Genomic DNA, 17,504 nt, shown 5'->3' with positions numbered 1-17,504 from the left:
AACCACTAATTATGTACACAATGTCGACTTTAAAAAGCTACACCATCTTCGCCATGTTAGAATCAATAGGGGTATTCTCTTGCTCTTGCAAAAAACTTGCCCGATGCAGGAATTGCAGATTTTTCCGCCTAATGCAACGGMWTAACAACAAACATAAGCAGAAAAACATTTGCAAGTAAAATATGTCAGTCCGAAACCCATGTTTATTTACGTAGAATGACACGCAAAAATATAATTGCAACCCTGTGTTAGCTGTCATTTTACATAAAGACATATTTTGACGTTAAATTGTTGAAGAAGGTAAATTTTAAATAAACTTTTTATAATTTCTATTTAAATTATAAAGATTTGTTACAGTTTTTTTGTTAAGAATGAATGTAGAAGGTGCGCCAATTCACAATAGATTTGCACAATATTCATTTACAATAAATTGATCGAATCAGCCTTTCATATATCACTAAATTCTGCCGTGGGTACTCTCGTGCCCATCATCTATTTTGGTATAGGATTTTTGCAATCTTGCAAGAGCAAGAGAATTCGCCTGATATGTGTTGCGGAATCGTTAGCAATAAATTGTATTCGATAGCAGGCGTGAGCAATATGGAGCTCGTATTTTTACAATATGGCCGATAGCCCATGATGCTAGTGCTGCGTATTTTCTTAAGTTTGTATAATAATTGTATTATTATGTAAGCTTTTATAAAATAAAAAAAAAAATAAAAAAATATTTTTACAATATTGATTGGCCCTTTTATAATTTACAATTTATTGTGCGCAATAAGTTAAGATATGAGCTTTCATGCATGAATGTCATTCTATTTAAAGTTAAGTGTGGAGTGTGAAGATTATGTAATTGTCCAGATTATCAACTTTTTTAATTTTCTTTTGCCATCCCTGTAGAAAAACGAATATCCATAGAAAAAAGAAATGTCAAATTTGATTGCGTTATTCGAATTGATACACGAAAGTTAACCTCTACTTAAATGGGTAAAATTATTGAATTTTTGTTTATATATTTTTATAGTTAAAAATTAAATATTTATTTTTAGACGAACGACTGCAACAAGTATTTCATCTACGACCTTTGCAGGAAGAAACCATCGCTTACCGCAATAATATGAAACTTTACCGCACACTCATGAAACAGACGTGCAAAGCGGAACTTCAGAATCTTGTAAATAGTTACATAGTGAAGGAAAGACCAAATATTGATATAAACTAATTGCAGGTAAATGTAGAAATGAATATCGCGGATAAGGTCATAAAAATGCCAGATCCAAAAACAATACCACCAGATTTCAGTGAAAGTGAGGATTTAACACCAAAGGCAAGATATATATATATAATAAATATCCTTAATTTATTGCAGTTTCTTTTCAGATAGATGCACTATTGGAAGACGTGAGAACAACTGCGATTGGAAWGGATCTGCTATAGCTTATATCTATCTAATCCCATTTGATTTGCGAAAAATTCCATTGAGGCATCTGTATGTCATCTGCAAACATTCGAAGGAAGGCTGCAAAGACTTCATAAAAAAATWAAATATTAATGGAATTAAAACTTTACATAAGAACTTACATTAAAAAGTGTAATAATGGGCTTCTTTTGAAAAAGACTGCCCTTTGTTCGAATTATCAGTATGTAATGCACATCAAGCTAAAAAAGAAAAATAAATTAGTTCTACARGAAAATCTTAATTTGTTTACTTACATCTTCGATAACTTCATTTATTACTATATCATAAATATTGCTCGCTGGAATGAATAAATTTGAGGTTCGCCTTAAAAATCGTACCGTATGGCATTGAAGTGCAAGATCCAAGCAAATAATGACTTTTTCTGAAAAGTACGTCATTAAATAAAACATTTCACATATTAAATATAAAAAAAAATACCAGTGTGAATTAATGACATTAAGTTGAATATCCGATATAGTAACCACAAGAGGCAACTGAGATCACACAACATGTGCCCTTTTAGGAGTGTCACGTTTTTGGATACCATTATGATATAAACAATATAAATAATAATATTAATACATATATGTTTAATTTTTTGATATCTCTGTAAGGCATATTGTAAATTGGTCAGTTCTAACTCAATAGAATCTTTGCCATATTCATGCACAGTGAGCTGAAGATCTGGCGATTTATTGCCACTATATCGTTGACAAAGGCTTTGGTACGTATAAATTTTAGTTGTGCACTCTGGAGATGGAGAAGGCATTGGACTATTTGTTTTTGATCCTCAAAGAATAATTGTATACAATTTTAATTTATTTATACTAGTAAATTCGGCTTGGTTATTATTTCATTTACTTCACCCATTTATTACTCCGGCTGTCAAAACTTTTTTGACGTTTATTTTATAGCTTCTCATTCGCAGGTGTCGGTGTTTCGTACATGCAGGTTCTATAAACTTAGTTAAATTGCATAATCAAAATAAATATTTAATATAATCTTATTTATGTATGTGCTATAGTTTAATATTTGTTACAACTCTTATAATCAATGGAATTGTATGGCCCTTTTGAACAAAATTTGTAAGTATAAATACAAAATATTTTTTTTGCCTAGATTGAAGAAGCGCGTTGTTTCTGTTCGTTTATTGTGTYCTATATATTGTCATTATTTTCTTCTATACACACGAATATTCGTAAATATTGACGAAAAGGAAATAAACAGTGTATTGAGAAGGACGCCGGTCGCCTGACGGACGTTTATAAAAATATCAGATTATTGTAACCGGTCCGAGAAACTTTTATAATTGATTTTGTGACAAAGAATGGATAATATAGAAAAAGTCATTAAAATGGTTATAGCAATTGGAAGTGTGTTTTTCTTAACATTTTGATGTTTCTAAATATCTTACTGGCTAGTGCGACATCTCACGGCTTGTGATTTTGTGATAACAGAGAACGGATATAGAGTATACATTCTCTGGTGATAAGTACCAACAAAAACAATGATATGTGTGTAATTACAATAAAGTTACGTATATATTTATACTGTTAAAATTTATAAATATAAATGACTCTAGAAACTTAATTATAAACATAATAGTGAGTACAAATGTGCATTGTATAAACTATTTGTTTTTATTTTATTTAATATTATCATTATGACTTGGTTGCAACTCTGCGCTTGGCGCCGCCATTTTCGAATGACGAATATCGGAACACACACACACAAGCGATGTATTCGTTCGATCGGAACAGTTGGAATCGGGCAAGTYAAATTTTTAGCGACCGATGAGACGACGACAGCTCGAGTGTAAAAGCTGCGATTTTTTATGTGACTTTGTAAATTGTGAGGGCTAAGAAAATAAAGAAAAAGTCGCTAATGATTTTATCAAATTGTATACGAGTGTGAAACATTCAGAAATATGCGTAAACGCAAGTTGAAGTGCTAAAAAGACGAATGCAAATATAATTGAAATCAGGCGAGCATTAATTACGATTAAAATATATATATAAACTGAATTGAATAAGAAAGGAATGGAAAAGTGAAATAGTGTGGCCAGCGCGAAAAACGTGAAGATATAGCAATTGAATATATAGCAAAGAACATAAAGACATCGCGGTGGAGATCATTGGGATTTTGCCGATTTCATTTCATCAATTGCGGTAGCTGCGAGTACGAAAAAACAATTAAGTTAATTTTTCATAAGTCGTGGATATAGAATCCCATTTATCCTAAATGAATCTATACATATATATAAATTTGGAATATCTGTTAGTTATGAGGTGAGATGGAGGTAATGGTGTTAATATGGAGTCACGGCGTGAAGTGCGAAGTGTTTGATATGTGAAATTGTAGAACCGCCCGATACTTCAGCATTAGTTGCCGCAAAACGCCCCACCACAATGCGCCCACCTCAATCCATATTTTTTTGTTTTGAGGTGTTTCTTTCGTATACTCTCGTGTGTGTACAACACGTTAGCGCGTCACAACTGCAGCCGTAACAGCTCGTCCGACGATGTCATCTATCAACCAACATTGTCGTCGGTCACCCGCCCCCCTTGTCGACAAAAGGCGCACATGTACTTGTTTGTTGCGCTTAATTCATTAATGTTTTCAATACTCGAAGGGCATTTGTAAATATTATACAATTTGTTTTKGTTCTTTTTGAATTTGTTTTTATAATCAAGTTTGTTTCATCGTTTCGTTTTTCYTGTTTAATTTAAGAAAGTCTATGAATGGTTTAGGTGAATGTGTATTTTGACCAGATTATTGKTCGTTTCTCGTGTTTTTCGTTTATTTTCCTCGTTTTTAACTTTTTCACCCAAAAGTCTCTATTGTGTTGATGCAGCTATTCGTGTTCAATGGTGAATTTTCTTATGCCGCTTGCTTACTTTCGTGGTGAGTTGATGCATATAGCGTGTGTGTATCCATTATTTTGTTAATTGCTCTCGCTGGATTTTCGTTCTATATATTTCATAAATGTCGATGCATTTATTTCCTAATACCAAATATAAAATATAAGTGTAAATGTGATAAGTAGATTATTTAAGTAAATAAGACCTTAAAGACAACAAATATTAAAGTATAATACCATTTCATCTGGCCACCTTTTTGGCTTTGTCCGTTTAAAGCATGATTAAAATTATAAGTATTTCGGGGTTATAGTATGGACAATATCTGAAATTGGAGAAAATTATATACCCTGGTTGTCTTTCAGTAGATCGGGTGCATACTATTAACGACAATATACGTAACCGGTGCCAATAGTCCAAGAGCTATTTATGAAATGTTTAACGTGACTACAATAAAAGTTTCGCGATTAAGAGAAGAGTTAAGGCGTATATTTACTTTTAGTATAAATGTAAACATACACTACCAACACTACCGTTTCCACAGTAGTCGGGTCTATAAAACCCGAACGGATCCTGATTACTATTAAATTATGTGAAGCTTATATTCTGAAATTACATCAAAAAGGTACATTGTATATGTGTATAACTTAGTCAGGTTTTTATAAATACTAACTTCGCAAACTGTCACTTGTACCAATTTTTCCTACCACAACAATAACAATTGTTTATTTATGTCTTATTATCAGTAAGGTTGCATTCGATAACCAGTGTTTATTGAAGCGAACATTAAAATCATTTCATTTAAATAGTTGTCAAATTTAGCCTGTTAAATTATAMTATATTACATAACTTGACAAATCATGGCTGCATTTATGATAAAAAAAGATATATGTATGTAGATCACAACATTTATTTAATAAAATTTTGGTTTGTTCGACGAGTGATTTTTGTAACTTACGCAATATTGGTCACGAAAATTTGCTGGAAAACAAACATTGCCACTTTCTTTTTTATATACATTTATAATTCGCAATCGTTTATATGTTTTGTTCCTAAGCACAATAAATAAAATTTGGAAATTCGCACTTAACAACTAATGCGTAAATTACAATGATTAATATTTTAAGAAATTCCTCTTTATCACCATGTGATTCAAAGGGTTTCAGAATCTAATCGTTGCCTCTATTGATGAAGAGTACAAAAAATAAAAATTAGTAATGCCAGCAACTTTTACGCTCATATAAAAGCGGCATATATTTACTTTACAATTCCACGACTTTGAATATCAGTACATATAAACTGTGTTTATACTGTGTGCGAATTGCCGGTATTGTTTCTAAACAGGTTTACTTTAAAGTTTTAACTTTTTGAGTTTTTGGAAGGTACATACTTGCATTAATGCTTTATACCAATAGCCTTCATATTAATTCCGAATTCAATTTTTTGTGAACAGATTTGAGAGGTTGAAAGTAAACAGACATCTATGTGTGCACATACACGTACTATATACATAAATATATATTGTTCTGGACTTGCACAATCAATCGCTTCCAATGAATATTCAGCTGATAAGTCAAGACGCCATCATCAATGGTGACCGTCGCAAGGTCTGTTATGAAAGTTGTGTGTCTGATGTTCACTTACTACATAAATAGTATATTTGTATAAATGTACTAAATATATACATACATACATACYTTTGTAGATGTCCACATACCATAATATTTTGTTTAGTAAATATTTGTTTGTTTTTGTTTTATTGGTTATTTTGTTCGTTTGTTTGCCGAACTGACTTCGGTTGCGCATACATTTTACGTCTGTTCGAGTAGGTTTAGACATGTGAAGTGCGCGGTATCACGTTCATTATGTGCATATTTTTAACTATATACATACATATGTACACATGTATGCATATATTAAACAAATGTTTGCAATTTTAGTGTATACTTTTCTTTAGGATTCGTTCTTGACTTACATGATTCGAATTATACTACAACTTCAATGCGTTTATCCTGAAAATTTTATATTAAGTTTGCCACGAAGTTTGTAACACCTAGATGGAAACATATACATACATACTATGTACTTATATAAGTGATCAGCGTGCTAAGCTGATTTAGCAATGTCCGTCTTTATATTTGCAAAATTTCGAACACGACTGTTTCTACCTAGGAGGCTGCTCATTTGTGCGATATCATACCACAATAAGATATAGTTGTCATACAAACTATTCGACTAACTCAAGCATAGACTATTATCCTAGCAAGGTTATTCTTAAACTGAGATCGGTGAAAAATATCCCTTGACCGGATAAATCCGCGTCAATTCCGGTAACGTAGAACCGGGTGTCGCGGGAATTGCTCTGTTATATTATTTATTTTATAAAGTAAACGGCTATCTCTCCGACATTTATCGCTTCATCGCTGTACGGAGCCTAACAACATTTTCCACTAAATCCACAGCAATCATATTCACAAACTGGTCGAAGAAGTGCAGACTTGACATTAATATTGCAGTCGATGGCGTCAAAATTCCGACTGTCAATAACCCTAAGATTTTAGGCGTGCAATCGATCGGCCGGGTCGTAATAGACCGCACCAATATAATCGTCTGGATGCAGTGAAACCAGACGAGGAAGCTTAAGAAATGCCAGAACACTGCACTCCGAACTATAAAGGGATATTTCGTGATGTTTCCGATGGAAAATCTACACAGTGAGGTCCGTATGCTCCCAGCTAAGGAGTATAATGTCCTCTTCTTAAAAAAGTTTCTGCTGGGGTATTTTCGTGGAAACTATATCTGTAAATTGTATGTTTAATGGCATGTATTTTCTACATGTTCCTGAAACTTTGTACAAAATGGATCTGCAAGATTTAAAAAGTTAGTAGTCAAATTAGTATCGTGACCACTTCCATTTTAGAAGATTAGTTAAACTTTATTTACGAAAACATCCTCGGATTACTTTGACCAGAGGTGACAAACTAAGAAAATATATAGGAAACTCTAAAAATAAATTTCATATGCTTTCCTTTATATCTTAGACCTTCACCCCTTACTTTCAGTTGTGCTCTACGTCACGTAGTCTTTCACTTTAAATGACATATATTTTCATACGGACCATAGTTTTGGCCATAGTTACGTGCAACATGTGGCTATGTTTATACTGAGGTTCTCGCTCACAACATCTTTCCTCATTATGTTTTTTTATTTGATTCATCCTATCATTGGCACTCCCTACCACAGTACAACACGAAACTTACAGGCATTCATAAAACCATTAAAGTTAGCTACACTCATTAGGGTAGGTACTTGTATATACTGACTGGTTATTTGTATGGACATGCACTTTGTGTGCGGAAAAGCGCTGGAATTTCAAAGTTTCAAGCATTACAAGTCGTGTAAGTTTCAACGTCCGCTGGTTGCGTTCGGCGGCAGTGTAAATACTTACCAATAGCGGGGTTTGCGAAAACTTTTTGCGTTCGCTAGATGGTAGCAGCTTGTGGGCCATTGTTTGGGGCCAATGCATACATACATATAGTATGTATGTATATGTGTTTTCAAATATACAAACCCGTATTTGTTTGTGGTAAGTTAACTTGTAGATGAGCATTACTCACGCCATTTTTGCAGTTTCATTGCGATTTTTTTGTTTGTAAACAGAAAGTTTCGTTTTCGGGTGTGTATAGCTACTTACCTATGTACCTTTTCCCGATCTCGCCACAAGTTTGTGTATTTCGTCTTTAACTATTCTTGGGCTACACACTATTCCGCTATGTTCGGTTTGATAATTTGCCAAGATRTTTGCCTTTACACATTTCGTATCCAGCTACAATGTGTGTATATAACATCCATAGTTTACCTATGGAAACAAAACGAAAGAAGAAAAAAAAAAAAAAAAAAAAAAAAACTCTTGACTGTATTGAAATTGAAATGCAGATCAACAAAAACATATTGACAACAAAAATGCAAGTATTTACAATTTAAACTTTTTTGCCGCCTGTATAGCACAGCAGCGAAGAAACTAAGCGTGTGATGACGCTGTTTATTTGCTTTCACAATTTCATTCATCCATCCATTATATGGTTATAGTGCATATGTATGTATGTACATATATGTTTGTAATACTCTGCGTAATACAACAACAATGTGTATTATGGGGTTTAGTATATTATTCAGCGTTTAGCGCCGCCACATTATGAGTGTTTTGACCTTTTTACGTCGGAAGCGTCACCAATGGTAAAGTTGATTTCGAATTTGTAACAAAAATTTTGACAAAAACAAAATACCACTGTTGATGAGTGTAGATGAAAAAAGCATGAAAAGACTGTTTTTTTTATTGAAAAATACGTCAGAAATCTGGTATTTCGGCGTAGTAAACAACAGGCGAGACGAAATTTTTTAATATGTATGAATTTTGCAACTTGTCATTACGTAATGCCTATATGAATGGCTAAGATAAAATTGTGCATTTAATAAAAGGAATTATTAATTGTAGTTTATATATCTAAAAGTAAATCGCCATCCTATAAATAAAAGGAAGATAGAACGTGCAATTAGAACTATTATTTATTCAATGCTATTTGAAAGAAATTCTATTTTAAAAGTGTTTAAAGAATCAAAGACTTTTTTTTAGCAATACTATGTATTAATTCGCTCTCAGTTTTCAGGACATTCGGATTTATGTAAAGGGAAGAACCCGGGTTTTATTCGTAAAATTACTATCAGCACTGTTGATTTCGTCAAAATTGTTTATAGAATATTTTCTGGTGCTACAACAATAACAAAAACCTAATTTCTCTGCCAATATTAGCAAATACAAACGCCCGGGACAGAACCTTCAGAGTATATTAAGCTTGGCACGAAGTTTGTAGCACTCAGAAGAAGATGTCGTATATAGGCCAGCGAGTTATGTTAGTTTTTTAGATATTCATCTGCTATACATATAGCTGTCATACAAACTGAACGATCCAAACCAAGTTCTTATATGAAAAACTCCTTTATTTCATAAGATATTTTTACCAATGGTAGTACGAATTATTGCCCAAGGCAACGGTAAAATCTCGTAACAAATTATTCCGATTTAAATCAAGCATTTTAAATGTTTTTTTTATTTGAAGAAGTCATTATACATGCTTGATGCACAGTTCCGCTATGAATTTAATCATATAGCAAGTGACAAAAATAATGTGAGTCACAATATTTAATAATTCATTTTTATACTTCCAAATAATTTAATATATCATTGATAAAATGCAAAAAAAAGATTCTAAATGACATTGATGTTGGAAGATCGCCGAAACTGGTAAGAATGTAAAACTTTTCGTACCGAACACAGCATCGTCTATATACCGGAACGACATATGTACATATGTAGGTAACGATCTAATGGCCATAAATATTTCGCGACCTTATTTCTGTGTACATCCTCGTATATGTGTGTGTATCGTTTTCCGATATTCTAATGTATTGATATTAAAATTTCAAATATTTTGTAATCTCTTAAGCTTTTGCAAATACTTATGACAAATAGAGATTAACGTATCTATATTTGATTGCAAATTTTTCCTCAATCTTTATTTGCAGATTATTTTCGCAGCGCGAACATTACTTCCATATGTATATCCAAACTCCAGAAAATTGTTGAAAAACAATGACATCAAAAAGATTTGTGAAATTTGAATTCTAAATTCAAAACCCCATACAGTAATCTTCCGTAAGTTTGTAAACCAAAATAATTTTTGGTTTTTGTTTTCAAATGCTCTATTTTTTTTAATAAATTAACTTGGGTAATTTCTCCAGTTTATTTCAGCACCATAAGCTGCAGGAATAAGCTGTGTATTAATTAATTGTCTATTGTCTGCAATACATACATACACACGCACACATACAACATCAGGTAGTAGATTAACGTGAGAGAGCAACAACTATCGCCAGCTGTCAAAGTGTACGTATTGTACTAAGCGTAATACTAACAATTAGCCTAATGGTATTGTTAACTCTAGATTTTTATGTTGCAGACAGAAAAGTACGAGTTAGCTGCTGATCGTACTGTGGAACTTGTGGGTAATAATATATTCAAAAGGAAGCTTAGAGTTAAAATTAAAAGATTGAGAGCATACAATTTTGAGGAAAATATGACCACAGATACCCGCCGACGTGTTAAATTGTACGCTTTGAATGCGGAGCGGCAATGGGATGATCGCGGCACAGGACATGTATCTTCGAATTATGTCGACAGGCTTAAAGGTACTTTTCGCGTTTACATTATCACTAAAATATATTGTGTATACTAAAAATATGATTTTCTTTTTCGCAACAAAAGGTATTTCATTGTTGGTGCGTGCCGAATCGGATGGTTCTTTACTTTTGGAAAGTAAAATTCAACCCGACACCGCCTACCAAAAACAACAGGACACACTGATCGTTTGGTCAGAGGGCGACAATTTCGATTTGGCATTAAGCTTTCAAGAGAAGGCTGGTTGTGATGAAATATGGGAGAAAATTTGTCAGGTAACTGAAATACTTGACTTTAAAAATAACACATATATAGTTTTTTGCATTATTTGATTTTGCCAAATATGACTGGTTCTATTATGCGTTATTTTATTTAAAATAGATATTACAACAAAGTTTCACAGTACAATTTTTTTTTTGTGTGATACCTTGAGCAATCCAACATTTACTGAAATTTTCCGATTTACAGGTTCAAGGTAAAGATCCATCGGTTGAGATAACGCAAGATATCGTTGAGGAATCCGAAGATGAACGTTTCGAAGATATGTCCGACACGGCACCGCCCATCGAATTGCCGCCATGTGAACTGGCACGTCTGGAGGAGATCTCCGAAACCATACAGAATTGTTTGACCACACCGTTGCGAAAGGAGAAACTCTCCATGGCTTTGGAATCGGAAAATTATATCAAAAAATTACTAAATCTATTCCATGTATGCGAAGATCTCGATAATACCGAAGGTTTACATCATCTCTTCGAGATCTTCAAGAACATATTCCTATTAAACAAGAATGCCTTGTTCGAGATTATGTTCGCTGAAGATACTATTTTCGATGTGGTTGGCTGCCTAGAGTATGATCCCAGTTCCACTCAACCAAAGAAGCATCGTCAGTATTTAAAACAATGGGCCAAGTTCCGCGAAGCAGTGCCGATTAAAAATCAAGATCTGCTCGCTAAAATCCATCAAACGTTCCGTGTACAATACATACAAGACATTATATTGCCAACACCATCGGTATTTGTCGAAGACAACATGTTGAACACGCTATCCAGTTTTATATTCTTCAATAAAGTGGAAATTGTTACACTTATACAAGAAGATGAGCGCTTCCTGGTGGATATGTTTACCATTTTAACAGATCCAAGTACCAGCGATGCTAAGCGTCGCGATATTGTGCTATTCTTAAAGGAATTTTGCAATTATGCACAGAACTTGCAACCACAGGGCAAAGACTCTTTCTATAAAACACTCACCTGTTTGGGTATATTGCAAGCTCTGGAGATAACACTGGTGATGAACGATCAAAAGACAAAGTCGGCTTCAATCGATATACTCACTGCGATTGTGGAGTTCTCACCGTTGGTGGTGCGCAACTACACATTACAGCAGCTCAATCGCACAGAAGGTGTAAGTACCCCTCCTTAATATAATCGCAACATAACATATTCATGAATTATTTGTTTAATTGTAGGATCGTATGCTATTGAATATTGCCATTGAACAAATGTTGAGCGACTCCGAGCCCGAACTCGGTGTTGCAGTGCAATTAATGGGCATCATAAAAATTTTATTGGAACCCGAAAGTATGCTAACGGAGAAAGCAGATTTTTTGAACTTCTTCTACAAGCACAGCATACAAACGCTGATTGGTAAGTGGCTCAAGCACGACAAATTATACCTACGCGCTTAAAAGTGGAACTTTTTTTTATGTAATTTACATTTCTTATTTGTCCAGCTCCACTACTTATTAACACAATCGGCGATCGTCCAGATAGTGAAGACTACCAAACCGCACAATTGCTTGGCATTGTCCTGGATATATTGTCATTTTGTGTGGAACATCATACTTATCATATTAAAAACTTTATCATACAAAAAGATCTCCTAAAGAGAATACTTGTGCTTATGAAAAGCACACATACGTTCCTCGTACTTGGCGCACTTAGACTTTTAAGGAAAATTATTGCACTTAAAGACGAGTTTTATAATAGGTAAGTGGGAAAGTTAATTATTTGATTGTTGAATTATTAAATACTCTTCTTTTGGCTGTGAGACTTGACAAACTAATGGAGCTTATGATTCAGGTCCATTCTGCATTCAAGTGCCTGATGGTACCTGTAGAACTATTTCTTTTCTGATACTATTCGGCGTAGGTTCCCAAGACGTGGCTTGGTAAAGTACATAAAGTTATATCGGACCATGTGCTGTATTTCGACAGCATACGTTTCTTCGAAAAAAAAAAAAACGGCTTAAACTAAGGCTAACCGATCTAAATGGGGTTAGATCTCCGAAATAACATCCCTTGGCGGGGTCAATACCGGTGCGTTGAATCGGCGGGGACCGAGAGTGACCATTACCTACTTAATTTATTTAATTTCCTACTTATCCAGAATATACTTCGACTTATCTAATATATGTTCAGTGTGCGATATGTTTCCGTATGACACTGGCCACCCCTTTGCACGCCCCACTAACCCTACACATCTGACAACCTTCTCCCTTTGGTCCGACCGCGTTGAAATAGCACGTTTCCTGGACCTCCCGTTAGATGACCTCGACGACAACGCAAATGACCCTTACCACCCTAACGGGGATTAGATAACCGTTAAAACAACAACAACAACAATATGGGTATTGTAGGAGCAGTCGAAGTTAACGATTTTTTATTCCTGTATTTTTTTTTAAGAACTGGTTATCCTAACCTGCTGTTGCAGGCAATATAATATTTATTTTGCTGCTAGTTTTTCCAAATTATTAAAATGAAATTGAACCAACCTAAAATATTTCAATTCTTCTTTTTTTTACCAGGCATATAGTTAAAGGTAACTTATTTGCACCAGTTGTTGACGCATTCATTAGAAATAATGGCAGATATAATTTACTCGAATCGGCTATACTGGAATTGTTTGAGTTTGTAAAACTTGAGGATATCAAAACACTTTGCGTCTACTTCGTGGAGAATTTCAGTAAAATATTTGATGAAATTGAATATGTACAAACATTTAAATATCTCAAAAACCGCTACGATCAGTATCAAGACCGAATAAAGGATCGCGACAAGATGTCGCTGGATACGTAAGTGGTCATATTTAACACATAAACTAACAAGAATGCAATCATCAATGCTAACAATACTATTTTATACTTTTTTTTTATATATACAGTAGCTTACCGATTATACGTAGTCGCTTCCGCCGTGATCCGCGGCAAATGGACGACGAAGAAGAGATGTGGTTCAATGAGGAAGAAGATTTCGCCGATGAATATGATACTTACAACAGCGTGATGAAATGTGGGTTTTATTAGTGGTAATAATTTACGTTTCGCATATTAATGTTTTACCATTTTCCACTTGCAGCCGTCACCGAAAAGAATGGCCCTTCACAATCTCCGTCACAACAATCATCGATACAACAAAAATCGCCACCACAAGGCGCATTGCTAGGCAGCAGTAGCAGCGTGAATAGTTTGAGCTCCACAACGACCACAGCAACGACACTAACACCGGCTGTAGGCGTGAGCGGCGTCGGCGGTGTATCATCCATCAGCGGTGTGAGTCTCAGCGATGTGGTTTCAAACGCGTCCAATAGTAGTAGCCTTGACCATACACAGTCTGCCGCTGCTGCCACACAGGCGCATTTAGGTGCAGCTGCTGTGGCCGCCAACATAGCGCTCCACCATCAACAGCAAACGGCTTTGCATAATTTCCAACAACAACAGCAGCTAAATTTAAATAGCACCCTAGTGGCAGCAGCTGCAGCCGCCGCGGCTGGTGTGGCCAGTACATCGGCAGCTAGTGCCGCACATTTAGAGGCGCAAAATCAGCATCAGCATCAACATCAACATCCCGAACATACACACGAGGATCCCGATATTGTTGAATTGCGTCAGCATTTGGTTTCCATTGTACCGCAGCATCAAGAATTGACATTAGCCGCTGCCGCAACGTCATCGTCAACTGCCGTCACAGGGTCCGTATCATCGGCGGTCGCCGCGCTGCAATCGCAGTCATTAGCATCCACATCGATAGCGACACCATCCACTTCGAGCGCGCTGTCCGAATCGGCGGTAGCCGCCGCAGCAGCAGCCTCRCAACTGCTAACATCAATTGCATCGAGCGATGCCGTCGCAGCGGTGGCAGCGGCTGCAGCCGCAGCTGTTGCAGCCACAGTGACTGGCGTGACGCCCAATATGGGTGGCGGCGGTGGCGTGGTGACTGCGGCGAACTTGGCAGCGGCTGCAAATGCTGCGGACACACTGGCGCTCAATGTTGGCAAGCACAACGACAGTGGCGATAATATGGGTAACGGTAGCGGAAAAGATGGCGCTATTTCGTCCGTCGTGACTGGGAAGAAGGTAAGTTTGTGACTTTAATAAGCGAAATGTTAATTTTAATGATTTTATAATTTTTTTTGTTGTATTTGTAGGGTCTCGTCGACTATGAGAGCGATTCAGGCGATGAGGATGACTACGAGGAGGAGGAAGAGGAGGAGTCGCCGCATCAAAAGAAGCCACGCATGGCATAGCAAAATTACGCTACAAATGCAGCGGCTGCAGCGGCGGCGGCAGCAGCAGCAGCGGCAGCGGCAGCTGCAGAATCAATTATTAAAACATTCGCAACAATGTCTTCAACACATTACAACAGCAACTGCAACAATTTGTAAAAGCAATAGCCATATAAAAACGCAACGCTTGCAGTAGTAACCAGTGCCGTACGCAAGAGTACATGCCAACAGCTGCAACAACAACAACAAACAATTACAACAATAGGTGTAACAGAAATACAATAAACATAGAGCAAACAATTAGCGATAATAAAACAAAAAAACAACAACACAACAACCAGTTTTGGCCAATGTGACAGAACAACAAATGCATCTAGCATAGCCAGCAAACTAAATAAGAAGAAGAATGCGAACGTAAGAGACTCTGAAGGTCTTGATTGTCTTGTCTATATTGACACTGCAGATGGATGGGACGGCAGACAAAATTAATATAAAATTTAAAAAAATGAAAGAAACGTACATACATAATTATACATAGATACATAAATACATACTACATACAAGTATATAACGCGTAATCTACTAGAGAATAAATAAAATAAAATAAAATGAAATTAAATTCGCAAAATACTAATTAAATAAATTTTGTCGAAGTATAAATACATGCATACATAATATAATTAATATTATATATATGTATATGAATGGAAGAGCTGAATTGAGAGTATGTTGGAAGTTAAACAGAACGTAAAAGCAAAAAAAAAAGCATAACACATGTTGCGGAAAAAATAAAAAACACAACAACAAACACATCAAAAATTACAAATTGCTAGCAAGCAAGTGAAGAATGATGCCAGCTGAACACATACTTCATACATTTACTTTACGGTATTAACAAAATGTAATAGTTGTCATCGTCGTTGTTGTCGTCGCAATGTTAAATCTAATTTAATGGGGACCGCTAAATTAATTTAAAGCATAATAATACATATACCTAAAATAATTTCTAATACAATTTCTACTATATTAAAACTATGAAAGAGAAGAAACACCTGCAGTGCGTTATCAAAAATGCTGTTGTTAAGCCGCAACGCCTGAAATGCCACTACAACTGAGGCCAGCTGGTTTTGCTGGCGTTTTTCTGGCAGTGCAAAACTATTGTCTTGCAGCTGCACGCCTAACAACAGCCGCTTGTGATAGCTCACAGTCGTGTGAATATAAATGCAAATAAAAGGTTGAAATTGGAGGCGGCAAGGGAAATGAGTTGTAAATTACAGAGGAATTTGCTAATTATGCCAGCTAGCGACGTGTCAAACTACTTTTACTTTAAAGTAGTAACTTTGCTAGTATTCTAACCGACTGCGGTTAGAACTTAAAGTCGTCGGTAATATTTCTTTTATTCATATTTGGGTATAACCGAGCTTTTTTTTTTAATATAAATTATTTGTTATTTTTTCATACTCAAAGCCTTTACGGAACGAATAATTGTTTTTCGGCTATTTATAGTTTGTAGCGCTCGTTACTTCTAATTATAGGAAGTTTGCCAGCTTGCTAAGAAACAGTAATTTTATTAAATTATTCATGTCAAGCAATCGATAGTAGTTTAATAACACTTTCGTACTACAAAAAACCTACCGAACATTCACACACACACAAAAATACACGCAACTAGCTGCACAAGTCGATCATCTATTCACATTGAACCAAGTTTTAGACAAATTATATAAGATAATTAAATATTAAAAATTACGCTTAGCATTACTAAAACGTAACAGGAGTAATATAATATTTTTAAAAGAAAAAAATTTGGAAAGCAACGATTTTGTAATATATTATATAAAAATGTTTGCATATGTAAAGAAAAAAACCAAATATAAATTTACGCGCTTGCATATCAAATTTTATACCACATCTTGCATACACAATACATACATATACATATGCGCCTAAAATTGTTTTTTTTTTGTTTTTTTAATTACAAAAAAAAATTTTACTACACAAAAACCATGGAATATGCACTCATGGCTTCAATAAATGTGATTGTGTATATTTTCATTTGTTTTTGTTATTTTCTGTATATTAAGTTTTATTAACCAAAATAAGTTTAGAATTGGTATATATTCCGTTTTATGTTTAGTAAAAAATTAATCTCAAATTGTTTTAAACCACTTGCTAGTGAATGAGTGAATAGCGTGAAAATAATGGTTTTTTATAGCATTCGCTGTTCCACTAATTTTAAAAGTTTCCGAATTAAAAAAAAAAACTTGCTGCATTGTGAATATGTGAGCAAGTAGTGGCGCTGGTTGTGGATTCATCTAATTCATGCTTGTTACTGATTAATTAAAAGGGGTAGTAGAGGTGATTTTATTTAAACATGTATTAATATAACTAATATAAATTATTTATTTGCTTAATTCGATGAATTGCTAATTTAATATTTTTTTTTT

The 17,504-nt window shown here is 34.8% G+C and overlaps 3 protein-coding genes across 10 annotated transcripts; 2 read left to right on the top strand and 1 right to left on the bottom strand.

The window, feature by feature from the left end:
- Window positions 1-881: 881 nt before the first annotated feature.
- On the top strand, window positions 882-1,688 carry LOC108974131. 2 transcript variants are annotated; one of them, XM_018941790.1, is made up of 4 exons: window positions 882-987; window positions 1,050-1,174; window positions 1,229-1,327; window positions 1,381-1,688. In XM_018941790.1, the coding sequence occupies exons 1-4, from the start codon at window positions 984-986 to the stop codon at window positions 1,435-1,437; spliced, it is 285 nt and encodes a 94-aa protein (XP_018797335.1). In that variant the 5' UTR covers window positions 882-983; the 3' UTR covers window positions 1,438-1,688. The 2 variants fall into 2 exon arrangements, with proteins under 2 accessions (XP_018797335.1, XP_018797336.1); XM_018941791.1 differs by having other exon boundaries at window positions 901-987; window positions 1,385-1,688.
- Window positions 1,445-2,402, bottom strand: LOC108974091. The gene is made up of 5 exons (XM_018941723.1): window positions 2,321-2,402; window positions 1,898-2,248; window positions 1,714-1,841; window positions 1,582-1,659; window positions 1,445-1,528 (listed from the first exon to the last, which is right to left on the bottom strand). Exons 2-5 carry the CDS (start codon window positions 2,226-2,228, stop codon window positions 1,445-1,447), a joined length of 621 nt encoding a protein of 206 aa, XP_018797268.1. The 5' UTR covers window positions 2,229-2,248; window positions 2,321-2,402.
- Window positions 2,403-2,461: 59 nt separating this feature from the next.
- LOC108974129 (serine/threonine-protein phosphatase 4 regulatory subunit 3) lies at window positions 2,462-15,575 on the top strand. 7 transcript variants are annotated; one of them, XM_018941785.1, is made up of 12 exons: window positions 2,462-2,544; window positions 9,901-10,030; window positions 10,117-10,261; window positions 10,320-10,563; window positions 10,640-10,827; window positions 11,021-11,959; window positions 12,024-12,201; window positions 12,288-12,543; window positions 13,361-13,627; window positions 13,717-13,844; window positions 13,911-14,908; window positions 14,980-15,575. In XM_018941785.1, exons 4-12 carry the CDS (start codon window positions 10,326-10,328, stop codon window positions 15,076-15,078), a joined length of 3,291 nt encoding a protein of 1,096 aa, XP_018797330.1. In that variant the 5' UTR covers window positions 2,462-2,544; window positions 9,901-10,030; window positions 10,117-10,261; window positions 10,320-10,325; the 3' UTR covers window positions 15,079-15,575. The 7 variants fall into 7 exon arrangements, with proteins under 7 accessions (XP_018797330.1, XP_018797334.1, XP_018797332.1 ...); XM_018941789.1 differs by lacking the exon at window positions 2,462-2,544 and adding an exon at window positions 3,235-3,637 and having other exon boundaries at window positions 10,214-10,261; window positions 10,335-10,563; XM_018941787.1 differs by lacking the exon at window positions 2,462-2,544 and adding an exon at window positions 3,235-3,637 and having other exon boundaries at window positions 10,214-10,261.
- The last annotated feature ends 1,929 nt before the right edge of the window (window positions 15,576-17,504 follow it).

Source organism: Bactrocera latifrons, unplaced genomic scaffold, assembly GCF_001853355.1.
Source record: "Bactrocera latifrons isolate USDA-ARS-PBARC rearing strain unplaced genomic scaffold, ASM185335v1 scaffold_53, whole genome shotgun sequence".
Classification (NCBI taxonomy): Eukaryota; Metazoa; Arthropoda; class Insecta; order Diptera; family Tephritidae; genus Bactrocera; species Bactrocera latifrons.
This window is presented reverse-complemented; position numbering and strand designations above follow the sequence as displayed.

What these genes read in the sequence shown, in the direction of transcription:
- LOC108974091 (XM_018941723.1), bottom strand. Translation starts at nt 2,228, where the DNA reads ATGCCTTCTCCATCTCCAGAGTGCACAACTAAAATTTATACGTACCAA. An exon ending in AATGTCATTAATTCACACTG is followed by an intron (nt 1,842 to 1,897) that starts GTATTTTTTTTT and finishes CGTACTTTTCAG; the next exon opens with AAAAAGTCATTATTTGCTTG. An exon ending in TAAATGAAGTTATCGAAGAT is followed by an intron (nt 1,660 to 1,713) that starts GTAAGTAAACAA and finishes TTTCTTTTTTAG; the next exon opens with CTTGATGTGCATTACATACT.